General features: G+C 45.8%; 1 protein-coding gene across 11 annotated transcripts in view; it reads left to right on the top strand.

The window, feature by feature from the left end:
- Window positions 1-12,971, top strand: part of Pde4dip (phosphodiesterase 4D interacting protein) — a 182,630-nt gene that overhangs the window by 131,378 nt on the left and 38,281 nt on the right. For 10 of the 11 annotated variants that reach the window (XM_050124746.1, XM_050124745.1, XM_050124752.1 and 7 more), the window contains 3 exons: window positions 264-376; window positions 796-923; window positions 10,547-10,635. In XM_050124746.1, coding sequence (XP_049980703.1) covers window positions 264-376; window positions 796-923; window positions 10,547-10,635 — 330 coding nt within the window. Of the gene's footprint in view, window positions 1-263; window positions 377-795; window positions 924-10,546; window positions 10,636-10,879; window positions 12,286-12,971 lie in introns of those variants that run through there. The other variant, XM_050124750.1, reaches the window with a different exon arrangement.

Here is a 12,971-nt window from a genome sequence, read left to right as displayed (position 1 = left end):
ATCCTTCCATCTTAGACCCTTCCCTTTCTCTAGGCTCTCCCTCTCCCTCCCTCAGTTCTCCCTCCCATGTTTGAAATTGACTGATAGTTTTTAGGGTATAAAATGCTAACAGGTGTAGTATTGATTTGAAAGCCGTGAAAGCTGAAGTGATACACTGACAGTTGGTCACCATGTGCGCTCATCCCGCAATTTGTCTCTCAGGATTTCCTGTGGCTCTGTGACTCACTTTGCTCTTCCCACATTGCTGCCTCTCTCTTCCTTAGCTGCTGCTGATGCTAGAAGGATTGGTAGATGAACGGAGTCGGCTCAACGAGGCCCTGCAAGCCGAGAGGCAGCTATACAGTAGCCTGGTCAAGTTCCATGCTCATCCGGAGAAGTAAGAGAGGGGCCACCTGGCTCACTTACCTTTAACTTTCATTCTGTTTCTTTCTTTTTTTTTTTTTAAATCAAGTTTATAATGATAAATAGATGTTTACAATACCAAAGAGGGGGAAATAGGAAGTTACCCACCTTGTGATTTGTTGTATGGCTTGACCTAAGCTTCGGGGTCTGAATCTTAAATTAGAAGTGGGATTTCCCATTGTTACTACAACAAGAGTGCAGGCCTTGCTTATCCTCCAGCCGCGAACGCAGGTGTCGCACCAAGACTACACTTGTTCACTTAGCCCTCGCCTTTGAGACCTGTTACCTTAGGAAGTCTGGTGGCCCAAGCAGCATAGACGGCTCTTTGGGAACATGCCGACTCCTATACTTGATGGCTAACCCATTTTCCTTCCATGTGGCATGTTTAATCAGCTCTGAGAGAGACCGAACTCTACAGGTGGAACTGGAAGGGGCCCAGGCATTACGCAGTCGGCTAGAAGAAGTTCTCGGAAGAAGCCTGGAGCGCTTAAACAGACTGGAGAGCCTGGCCGCCATTGGAGGTGGGGAACTGGAGAGTGTGCAAGTTCATCACGAGCATGCCTTCTGAGCACTGGCACTGGGTCACACTGCAGGCCGGGTTGGAACCCTGTTCACACTAACCAGAGAAAGTCGTGTCTGACCGGACAGAAAGCGTGGTGACTTCCTAATGGTAGGATTGTGGTCACTCTCGGCTCCTGCAAAGGGAAGTCACCGTAGTGCCCCCTGAGCTTCACTGCGCTGCTGTCTCCGTTACACATGGAGGTCATGAAGGATACCTGCACACCCTAGATCATTCCATTTTAATTTCCCATAGCCACTCACTCTTCCCTTAGCCTCTGCTCATTCCTCTACCCCTTCCGCGGGCCAATAAAGTTCCCCCCCCCCACCACCCATTCCACATGTCCCATATCATGTCATAAAATGCATGTGTGTGTATTATTTTTGCCATCCGATCAAATCCTGCTCTCTGAAAGCAATTTTTGACCAAATAAAGGAATAGAGTAAGTTTCAGGTGTAGGGAGAGATCGAGAGTTCATAGAGCGGCTTTAGGGAGAGGAGCAGCCATTACTAAGGATAATCACAACCAGGAGAGTGGACTTAGGCCAAGTTAAGGAGCAGAGACCATAAAGGTGTTTACATTAGATCTTGCTCTCTAAGGCTGCTTCACGGTTGACTGTTGAGAGTCACAGACGAGATCAGATTAGAGGACTTTAAGTTCTAGTCTATAAAAGTCTGTAACATTCTTGTTCCTCACTGACCTAGGGCATGGCCTTTAGTCAGAACAGGACTTTAGAGGAGAGCTTCCGAATCCGAGTTCTCTAGGGAGAAAGATAGTAGTCTATGTGGTGTTTCCCACCCTCCCCCCATGTTTCGTTTTGTTTTGGGTTTTAGTGTTTTGTTTGTTTGTTTTTTTGAGGTAGGGTCTCACTGTGGCTGGCCTGGAATGTGCTGTGTAGACCAGCCTGGCGTTGAACTCACAGAGATGCACCTGCTTCTGCCTTCTGGGTGCTAGATTAGAGGCGTGGCACCTCCCCTCACCTGTCAGTACCCTTTAAAGCAGCGGTTTCCTGTGTCCCAGCATCAAAGTTCGTTTCTAGATCCTCGTTTGAAGGTGACACAGGTGTGTCCTTTACTTACCCCTGCTCGATGTATGTACGTCCTCACACAAGAGGAAGGAGTTCTCTGGGTGCGAAGGAAGACCAGAGGTCCTTGTGTAGGATTTAGTCACCACCTCTACTTTCTTAGAACAACAAAACAGATAGAGAAAGGGAGCTTCGGTTTTCGTCTCTAGCATCTTACATGTCAGGAAAATGAAAAGGAACAGGTTGCTCAGGGGCTGTGGATTCTGCACCATGAGGTTTCCTACTGCTAAAAGTATGGATGTCCTAGAGGAGAAGCTAAGGCTTCAGCTCCTCTGAAGATGGTACTGAGGCAACATAATTCAGGCTTTCCAGCACCCTACGAAAGACTGAGTCCCCTTCCGAAGCTAGACCGAGTACATAGTTTTTCCTTTTCCTTCCTTTTTGCCCTGGCACTTTATATTCATGTGCTGCTATGCTGCTGTGTTACATTCTGAATTCTCCCCGAGATTCCGTCACCTCAGCTGTGTCTGTAGCCGATGAGCATCAGTCAGCCTGAGGTGGACAGGAGGAGAGTATTCTAAACACCCTGGCCTGGAGTCTTCTGGTGAAGTAGTTCACAAAGATTGACAGTCGTGGCCTTCCTTATAACGGATGTGCTATTTCAGTTTTAACAGGGGGAAAAGGGATCATTTGATAGGAGAGATAAAGGATGTTTGTGTAAGCAGAACCAGCTGATTTTCTTAGTCCCCTTGTTTTAAGAGATTTTAAGGCCTGCCTGCACGAAACTTCATGTATCCTACAAATAGGGAAGAGGGAAATAGAACTGAGCTATAGACACGTCAGTCAAAGACAGTCTGTCGGTCATCACAGGGCGTTTAGGAATGTGTTTACTTTACTATTAGACCAACAAGGTTTTACAAAGCTGCTAAAGTTTCAACTGTAGGTGACTCTTGGGTTCTGAGGGTTCCCATTGATCAATGTCTGTTAATAATTAGGCCATCTGTCAACCTCTAACAAGAGCAGGTTGATAGGCGGGTAAATTGTTATTGATTCCATAAATGTGACGAAAATCTGGTACTAACTTTCTGGCCTTGACGCTAGACCGAGGCTGGGGACTGTGCTGCCTGGAGAGAATGTGCTGGGCCCACAAGCTTGTGCAATGATTTGTCATCTGGTTACAGAACACAGTCCTTATGAACTGTCGCGTGTAAGCCACAGGTGGATGGTACTGTGATTCTATACGTCATTCCTCTCATGGGATTCACATGTTTAGATCTTCGTTCCCCTGTAGGAGTACAGACTGTTAGCTGTATTTGTTTGCCTTTGTTGGGACTTTTAAGAACCTTTCAATAAACTTAGATTTAAAGTGCCATGTACTTGTAGAAGCTTGTGCTTCAATAAAAACTTCCTTGAAAGAAAAATCACGAAGTAGATTTTCCCATGGGCTTTGCTTATTTAGAAGCACTGAACTTTAATTTAGAAAAATCCATTATTAATAGGTTTCATTTGTCTCAGATTTCCTTTTAAATAGTGGGAGAAATCTGCAGAGTAAAGGTTCTAATGGGTCAAGTAGACAAGTCAAGTAGACAAGTCTAGTTTTGGGAACTATTGGGTTGAAAAAGGGATTCCAGGAAAGTTTGGTTAAGGAATAAAATGAAAGTCCTTCTGACATAATTTCTCCAAACTCTCTCCTAACTTAGACTTTTTGTTGCTGTATATTTGATTTGGGGGCTCGAACCCAGAACTTTGTACATGCTAGTGAGGCGCTGTCCCACTGAGCATACACCCTCCACCACAGGTTTAAATCATATTGAAATCCAATTGTTGGTAGGCTTCTAGTGCTCAACATCTTTCTGATGTTCTATTTTTTTTTAAAGCAATTCAGCCAAGTTATAATTTCTGGAAAGGAATAGTTGAGCTGTTTTAATATGCCACCCTACTTCGGCATGATGTATGCTTTGTATCTCCCCGACTTCTGCCTCATCTGCCTCCTTACCCACAGCTCTTCGTTCAGGTATAGACACAGCAATGTTTTTACCACTGCTGATTGTAGGGAAAGCTTTCAGCTGTATTACAGGTAGCAAGAGACCTATTAAGGAGCAAAGAAAATCAAAACCCGGGGAGGATTTCCACTGGCATAACGAGTCTCCTCAGAGGGTTTTGTACTTGGGACTTACAGGGTTTACACGGAAGTGGCATCTGTGGAGGAGATAGTGCTTCCACGTGTATGCTTGTTTGTGCTCCTAGTTCAGTATCGATTGTAAGGGCTGCTCTTACGTCTTCAAAACAGTTCGAGAAAGTTGATTCAGCCCTCTCTCTCGTCTCTGACCTCACATTGGCATCTCAGGGTGAGGGAGAGAAGTGGCAGGTCACACTGCACTGCCGCCTGCCCCTTTCTCGGAGGAAAACCGATTTGGCTGCCTGACCTCCTCGGTTAAGCCAAGCTGGAAACACTTTCCTGCTTTGGTTTTCCTCCATCTGTCCTTGCAGAGCTCTGAGCCCATTGTTCAGGCATTCCTTCTAGTGCCGCAGTTCTAAAAACCAGGCTAACTACTCAGAGAACTCCTGCGGCAATTTTCTCCTTTTTATAGGAGCCGCAAAGTCATCGCATTTGAAACTCCTGAAAACCCTCAGCTGTCTCCTCAGCAAGGGTCATTGGCAGTGGCCTGCGGGAGAAGGGGAAAGACTTCCTATGTCCTCAGAGCCAGGCTGTAACTCTATGCTTAAAGACTGCCTACCAGAACCAAGGGCGTTAGTTTTCCTGTTTAGAGACTAGCATCTTGTGAGATGCAAGCACATATTTTCTCGTTTCTCTTAGACAGAGGCTCCTCTTGGTAGTAGAGACCCATTTATACTCTAGAGAAGAGCATCCGCAAGGTTATAAAGTCCACCTGTGCCAGCCACTTCAGTAGAGTAAAACCCAGGATGCAGGAGTAGGTTGAACATGGCAACGACTTCTCTAGGGCAAGAGTTTCAGATCTCACCGCACTTGAAATGAAGTGGCTTCCCTTGCCATTTGTAACAATAATTAGAATTAGAAAATAAACATACTACCTTTTATGTACTCTTGAGTACTGACAGAAGGTAAGTCTTCATTTTTTCCTATATAATCGCATAAGCCAGGATGAGTTTTCCCAATAAAAATTAGCATTAGAATTTATCACCAATAGAGAATGAGAAATGCAAAGGAAATCGAATACTGTATGTCCAACAAGTTTTTACCAGATGTCAGGTAAGAATAATTTAACTTACAAAGTGATACACTCATGTTATTTCCCTTTTTCATTGTTTGAAATCAAATTCCTGAAGCTAAAGTCTCTATTATACTGCCTTCCTTATGCTAAAGCTGAAAGAATAAAATAGAATGTTCGAGAGTATCACAAAACGTCTGGCCAAAGTGATGTGGGGCTCAGGACTGTTAGACGCATGGGCTCTGCTCTCTAGACTTTGGCAGAGGCTGGTAGATTTGCTGTTAGTGGCACGGGCTTGCTTTGTGCAGCTGTCTGTCACTGCACTAGAGAGTGACTGTCCACCCTAAACCCCTCAGAAGCATGTACATAGACACGTGTGATCTATAGGCCACGCATCCCTGAGTTCAAGGTGTTATTTGATAATGAGAGCAATGTTGCTTGCTTTCGTCACGTGAAATTTTGTGGGGTACTGAGGAAGGGTGATTCACAGCAACTTGAGATGAAGAAGTGCGCACTGCATAATCAGACCCGTGGCCCTCACTTACTTCCAGGACTTTCCTCACCAAATATGCGGCTTCATTTCCTCTAAGTTCGTTCTTCCCGGAACTGTGCTGTTAAACTGTAAATATCTGTGCTGTGGAGCCTGTGCTTTTTATATGTGTGTTGGGAAATCAGCTAATTTAGTAGAGACACACCAAAACTTGTTACTGATCCAATAAAAGTATCAGAGGCCAACAGAAGCTATTTGGTTTCGTTCTTAAAGACTTAGGAGAAAAGATAGAAGAAGCTCATCCCTTTTTTTTCTTTTCCTTTATAGGAGTCAGTCTGTTATCATTGTACTAAAGTTCCAAGTCAAAGCCAGATCCCATGCATGCATATTTCACTAAAGAAGAGGAAATCTGAATTTTTTATCCTCCCAAAAAAGTGAGACCAAAGAAACAACATCGTACTCCCCCATATCATGAAATGGGCTTGCTAAGCCTTAAACATCTGTACTTGCTCTCCTTACTGAAGAAAAGTAGTAAACGCAGGTCAATTTGAGGGTCGGTGGCTGCAGTGGGCGGCACCATCTTTAATGAAATGAAGAAAAGACACCACAAATAGGGAGAACTCCTTGCTGTGATAGAATCACTTTATGGGACAGATTGTGAGCTTGATCTTCCCAGGATGGCCCTAGTTTATACACGTCCGTGGCAGTTTAAGATGGGTGAAACATAGAATAAGCCATATTTTGGGGAAGTAGACATTAACGTCCTATTGAGATTGTATACCCTGGAAAGTCATTCAGATTATAATTTACTTTCCCATCACTTAGCTCAGCTTCTTCCTTAATGGTATCCACACTGGACAGCGCTATTAGGAAACATTGCATTGAAAGACAGAAGTGCTCGCGTCTCTTGACGTGAATACAGTCGTGAAGGGAATGGACGTAGAGGAAACTGAGGCTTTATAGAGAGAGCTGTTGTCTCTGAGTCTCACCCAGCATCATACTACTGAGCCAGAGAGACCTGGTTCCCGAGGTGAGAAGGTGAGTGTTCCGATATTGAACACACGGCAGAGCGCCCGGGGATGAAAGTAAGATAGACCGGAGAAGGCTTCCTCTGGGAAAGAACAGTTGGCCTGCAAGCTTAACTCAGACTGTGAGCTTCAACTCTTTAAATCTATTTTCAAAATAAGTTTCCTGTGAGCCCTGCCATGTTCGAAGTTGCTGTTCACATATAAATAAATAAGTTAAGGAAATAATAGTTGTAGGGTAGAATTTGGGGAGAATACCTTGACCCTACCCAGTTTTTGCATGACGAAGAATTAAAAGGAAAGCGTGTAAAGTTTCCTTTAAAGCTATTCGTGCATAGTGGCATCTCAAGGCATGTCTAATCTTATGATGGCAGTGGCAGCTTTCCAGAAAAGATCACCCTGTGTCCCTGATGGCCCGGACTTTTTTTTCTGGTCCTATGAAGCAGGAATTCAGAAGGAAAAACTGAGAGGTAAAGCCAATGCCATCAGGATTAACCCTTTGCTCTGCTGCCTGTATTTAGTTAGATTCTGTGGCCTTCGGCCTTGCTAGTCCTGAACCTCCTAGCCCAAGGACCTCCTCAGTTCATCAGCCATAGCAAAACAATACTGTGGCGGGGTAAGACCTACTGACTGCACAGCGTGCCAGGCGCTGCTCTAAGCACACAGTGGCAGCAAACCCTTTGAAGTCCGAAGTTGTTTGAAGTTTGCGGCAGTTGCCTGGGACAGATAGCTTTACCAACCCTAATTAAAGTCACACAACTAATGACAAAAGCAGGTTCTAGTAGATGCTCTGGCACCGGAGTCCACGCTCTTTGTCACCACGCCATCGTCAACTGAAAGACCCTACGGATGTGTGAGTGTCGGCCTCACAGATAAGAACACTCTCAGCTGATGGATTTCACTTCCTTTTAGAGAGGTCTTGTATTTCTGTGTACTTTGTAAAAATCATATAGCTGGTAGAAGACAACTAACTACCCATGGACCACGTGGCATCACCTCCATTTTGTGTGCTTCAGAGCCACACTGGAGCCTCCACCGAGGACTCAGTGTCTGATAATATTCCTGTCATGTCTATGTCCTCCCGTGTAAAACTCCATCTCAGAGAAGCAAGGTTACTGGAAATGGGCAGATGCTAGCTCATAGAGAATATCATACATTACCAGAAATGAGACTATGATCAGTTTTAAAGGTGTTGAGTCTCTTCCATTTAAAAAGTTAAACTATTCCAAGATAGTTAAGAAAGTAGTCTTCTGGTGCCTTGCAAAAGGGTTAGAAAAGAAAACCCTTCACAAAACAGAAGAGGGGCAGGGTCTCAGTAGCCTTAAACTCACTCTGTATCTGAGAAAGACCTTCACCTCCTGGTGATCCTGTTTCCACCTTCAAGTACTGGGATTACAGACGCTTGACACCAAGGCCTGGTTTTGTGTGGTGCCTGGGATCAAACCCAAGGCTTTGCCGGGCAAATACTATTAACGCTGAGTCACACGCCAGCCCTAAAAAATTCTTTTCTTTCATTAGAAAATGGAAGCTGTGACAGAAAGAGGGATGTCTAGTGGTGGCTTCCAAATAGGACCTTGTCGAGACAACATACTCATTCTATCCCCTTGTTGGCTTCATTCTCAAACACATTTTCCAGCCTTTTTAGTTTCAGCAAAAGCAGAGTAGCTCCCAGCTCCATTAAGGAAGAGAGAAACAAAACCTCCAAGTAACAGACAGTTGGGGCAGGTGGAGATATTCTTCTTTTGTCTGTAATTTCTGACCAAACCAGAAGCAAGGTCTCCGGTCCCCTTCCAGTGTTTTAAAGAAGGAGCAGTAGAAATGTGGTTCTGGCAGCAGAAAGCCCCCTCCCCCCAATTTAACTCCTGGAACCCAGTGCAGGGATAGCTTAGGGATATGGAGCCAGTATGGAGCAGCCCACCACCCAGCGAGAAGGATGTGGGAATGCTGCCCTCACGGAGCTTCCTAACCCTCAGAGTCACCTTCCAGCTCCAAGGGGGACAGTGAGGAAAGTTATTTTCTTCATCTGTCACTCAGAGAGGACCTTCATTTTCTTTACAGGGAGAGAAATGTTATCTCTACTGTTGGCCAGGGACAAACTTTCCAAAAATAGTATAATATGGTAGAGATGTCATCAGTGACCTGGCATCCTCGTTCTAGTGGGCTTCCAAAGCAGCTCGGGCTCAGGGATCATGTTCATTCCCCTCTAACCAGGACCCTGAGAGACATGGTTCTGACCCTCAAGGGAGTAGTGGGAAAGTCTTGCTGTATGCTGGCTGCAGGTGGAGTCTAAAGATGCTGAGTGCCTCCTGGTCAGTGGCTTCACTGCAGAGAATCCTGCTCGCCCCTGAAGGGACAGCAGCAGTCACAGTGAAGACTGAGGACCTTAAGCTGTTAGGACAACACACTTACCACCCACGCCCTATTTCTTTGATGACGTGAGCAAGCCATTGCAAATGCCCTGGCACGGACTGTTGGCTCTAAGAATTGGAAGGTAGACGTGAGCTGCCCACTTTCTACTTGGCGTGCAGAATAGAAGTAATTTAGGCTTCCTTAAGGTTGGTAAGAAGTACGACCACTCTAGCTGTGAATGTTCATTCTTCAAGTTGAGATTTCATTTGTGAGTGTCTGGGCTCAGGAGGAAGTTCTTTGGTCTTGGAAGAAGTAATCAGATTCTCCATCATAAGAAACAGTGGCTCCTGAGTCCAGACACTTGATTTACTGGCCCAAATTTTGTCAGAATTAGCAATGTAACCTGAGAAAAATCACAGAATCTCCCTGAGCCCCAGGTCACTCCATAGTTAGAAGATTTTAACAGGTTGTTGCTGTGATGGATAGGATTCGAACTGGACGTTAATGTTCCCTAACTTGGCAAATTCCATGAGATACAAAAGTGTCACAATATATATTCCTTGATGTTCTTAGGGGGGGAAATCAGTAATGTGAGTCGCAGTTCTTAACGTAGAATTGCATGGACAGTCTTTGACTTTAATCAGTTTTAGTGCTACGTGTTTGTGCCATCCTGAATAGTAGTCACTAGCCACATACGGCCATGTAAGTATAAACTACTGACCAAAGTCTTCCTCTTGAGCAGTGCAGGCACAAAAAGAGGCCATCTCTCAATGAGGGTTCTCTTGCCCAGCACCATCCTGGACCTTTGTCCAGACCACTCACTGTGGCCTCTTGTCCCTTACAGCAGGATATAGATGCTTATGCCCTAGGGTGACAGGTCCATCTTTGGAGGATTAAAAGGTGAGACTACATGCTGTCTGAGCAGAGTACTACAGAGAATCTTCCAGGCAAAGGATGTTGGCCCCAAAAGAGAGATTGAGAGATGTGTGGAAGGGGGGTTGTTACAGGGAGGAATCAGAAAGCCCCTGGGTCATCCTGTGCCTCACATGCTGACCTCTGTGAGACACAGACCCCAGAGGTGAGTTCCGCAGAGATATTGTCCCCTTAAGGACAGCCCATCCCAATCATGAAAGAGCGTGAGAGGAACTGCCCTGATACCAGGAAATGAGGGGCCTGCTCAGCAGTCAGTGGTGGGAGAAAGGTTAGTAAGGTCTGGCCGTGTTAAGAGAACATTAGCATCTGGACAGAATGGAGAAGAATTCATGGAAGTGGGAGAGAGGGAAGTGTAGCAGGATAGTCAAATTGAACTTGCTTGGAGGGCTAGGCTGAACTATTAGGAAGAAAGTATCATTGGCACAGGAGAAGGCTTGGTTCTGTTTTCCCTGCCCCTGGCCCAGAGTATGAAGACCAGGGAAAATCAGAGGTAGATGGCAAGCGTGTAATTGTACCTGCCGTCTGGAAGCCACCTGCGAAGGAGTCACCTTTCTCTTCTGGACTCTCCTCCAGGTGCTACGGCAGCCGACGACACTGAAGACGCAAGCACGGAGTTCACAGACAGCATCGAGGAGGAGGCTGCACACAACAGCCACCAGCAAGTAAGTCAGTGTCAGGCGTGAGGCTTTCTGGATCTTTCTCACCATCAGCCTTAGTGCGCTGGGAGTGCGAAGATATCTTTCTTGTAACCCTCCCCTAGCCTGCTCCCAGGTTTTCCTGGGTCTTTTTCTGTTCAGCCTACTGTTTTTTTTTTGTTTTGTTTTGTTTTGTTTTTCTTCTACATCTACGTCTTCTTTCTGCTTCTTACCCTTCCTACCCATCTGTGTCCCTGTTTCCTGTCTGTAGCTGTAGCTTCAGAAGAATTGTGACTCACAAGACCATGGATGTTTCCCCTCTTTGGCTTTTCTGACTGAAACACAAAACAGAAGACAGACATGGAAGGGCTGTTTGGGGTACAGCAGGGCCTTGGGCCTGCTTGACAAGAGAACTTGTCTGAGAAACTCCCTGGGGATTGGATTGCCTCCAAAGCAGGGATCTTTGTGACAAGAAAAGAGCTTTGCTCTGGGGTCTGACAGGCTACCCAGTAGCAAGTCCTGCCAAGCTTCAGAATCTGTCACTGAGCCACTGTCCAAACTGTAATGTCTGAAGCCCAGGAGTGAATGTTCTGGACCCAGGTTAAGTCACCCTTAGTGATCTTAGCACTCATTGTCTCCGCCTTGCCCTGGGGCATTCAACAGTCACTCCTAAATGCCCCTGGCTCTTAAGTTGTTACAAAGAACGGGGATCATTGCCAGAAAGAGCCTGGGCTTTTCTAGTGATATCTTCCTTGGGGCTACTAAGAATGCTTGTAGGAAAAATGGGGGTTCCTGGATCTGCCTGTACATTCCCTGCATGAGAAAAAGAGGAGACGTCCATGTAACGGTAAGAAGAGGCCAAGTGAACAGACCCCAAACCGAATAGGATTTGGCCTCTTTTTAGGCTCTTGAGCACCTGAGTTTGTCGGGGATACCAGGCAGCACCATGAGTGTCTTTGCTTTCTGTCAAGGTCTCCTTTTCGTTGTGGTAGTCATGACTGCCCCTCGCTCCTCCCTGGAGGGCTTCGTGTTAGCTCCACTTCTCCGTTTGCTTCTCCCAACTCCTCACTGACTAATGGGCTGAGGTTTTAATCACATTTACCACTGCTCCGACGCTCAGAGGTCTCTGCCCCTCTCTGACTCTGTCAAGGATCTTGGGTGTGAGAATTTGCAGGGTGAACAGAAGCCGACTGTGAACAGATTGGGATGCCGGCTGGACACAGTGGCTCCAGCAGCTGTGGGGCAGGAATAATGTCAGATTAAGTAAACAGAAGACACCAATACCATGGCCATCGGATTCTGCTTACCACGGTCTAACTGTCCTGGTGCTGCAAGTCCTACAGGCACACTGGTTTGTAAAGCCATTTTCCCCAGCCTTCTTTCCTGTAAGCTCATGCCGAGATGGCTAGACTCTACTTTGAGAAGGTCAGTCTCACCCCGGAGTAGACGTTCACCCCCACACGTCACGGCACTTACCTTGGTACTTGGCATTGGAAGTACTCAGTGTAATTGTAAGTTAGCAAAGCTTCAGACCAGGGTTTGCTCTTCATAGACAGAAGTGTGCACCTCCTGGATGGTAAGCACTGTTTTCCTCCGATCGCTTTTTCTTGAGAACTGATTTTTAGCTTTGGAGTAGGAAGAACCTTGGTGGATGGCATCACTGTATACAAAGCTGCTGTGAGTTCGCTTCATCTTTTGTGGAGTTTGAGTTGTAACTCTATTAAATAAAGCTTGCTTTGCCATAACTGCCGTGTGTCCAGATTCTAAAGCTTTGTTTGCTTGTTTTCCTTTAGGATTAGCCTGTGAGCAATTCCTTACTGTATCTTTGGGAGATAAACTTTATTGTTGACCCCACACTTTTTTTTTTTTTGAGACAGGGTTTCTCTGGGTAGCCCTGGCTGTCTAAGAACTCACTCTGTGGCCTCGAACACACAAAGATCAGCCTGCCTTTGTCTCTCAAGTGCTGGGATTGAAGGCAGGTGACACCGTCATTTGCTTGTCACACTCCTTTCTTAACATTTTCTATACACACTTTCTAAACACTTCTATACACACTTTCACTAGTGCACCCGTATACACACTTTTCCTAGTACACCCATATACACACTTTCCCTAATGCACCCTTATGCACACTTTCCCTAGCACACCCGTATACACACTTTTCCTAACGCACCCTTATGCACACTTTCCCTAGCACACCCGTATGCACACTTTCCCTAACACACCCGTATGCACACTTTCCCTAGCACACCCGTATACACACTTTTCCTAACGCACCCGTATGCACACTTTCCCTAGTGCACCCGTATGCACACTTTCCCTAACGCACCCGTATGCACACTTTCCCTAACACACCCACATAC

The sequence above is a fragment of the Alexandromys fortis genome, unplaced genomic scaffold (genome assembly GCF_014885135.2).
Source record: "Alexandromys fortis isolate MF-2015 unplaced genomic scaffold, M_Fortis_MF-2015_v1.1 scaffold_235, whole genome shotgun sequence".
NCBI classification, from domain to species: domain Eukaryota; kingdom Metazoa; phylum Chordata; class Mammalia; order Rodentia; family Cricetidae; genus Alexandromys; species Alexandromys fortis.
This window is presented reverse-complemented; position numbering and strand designations above follow the sequence as displayed.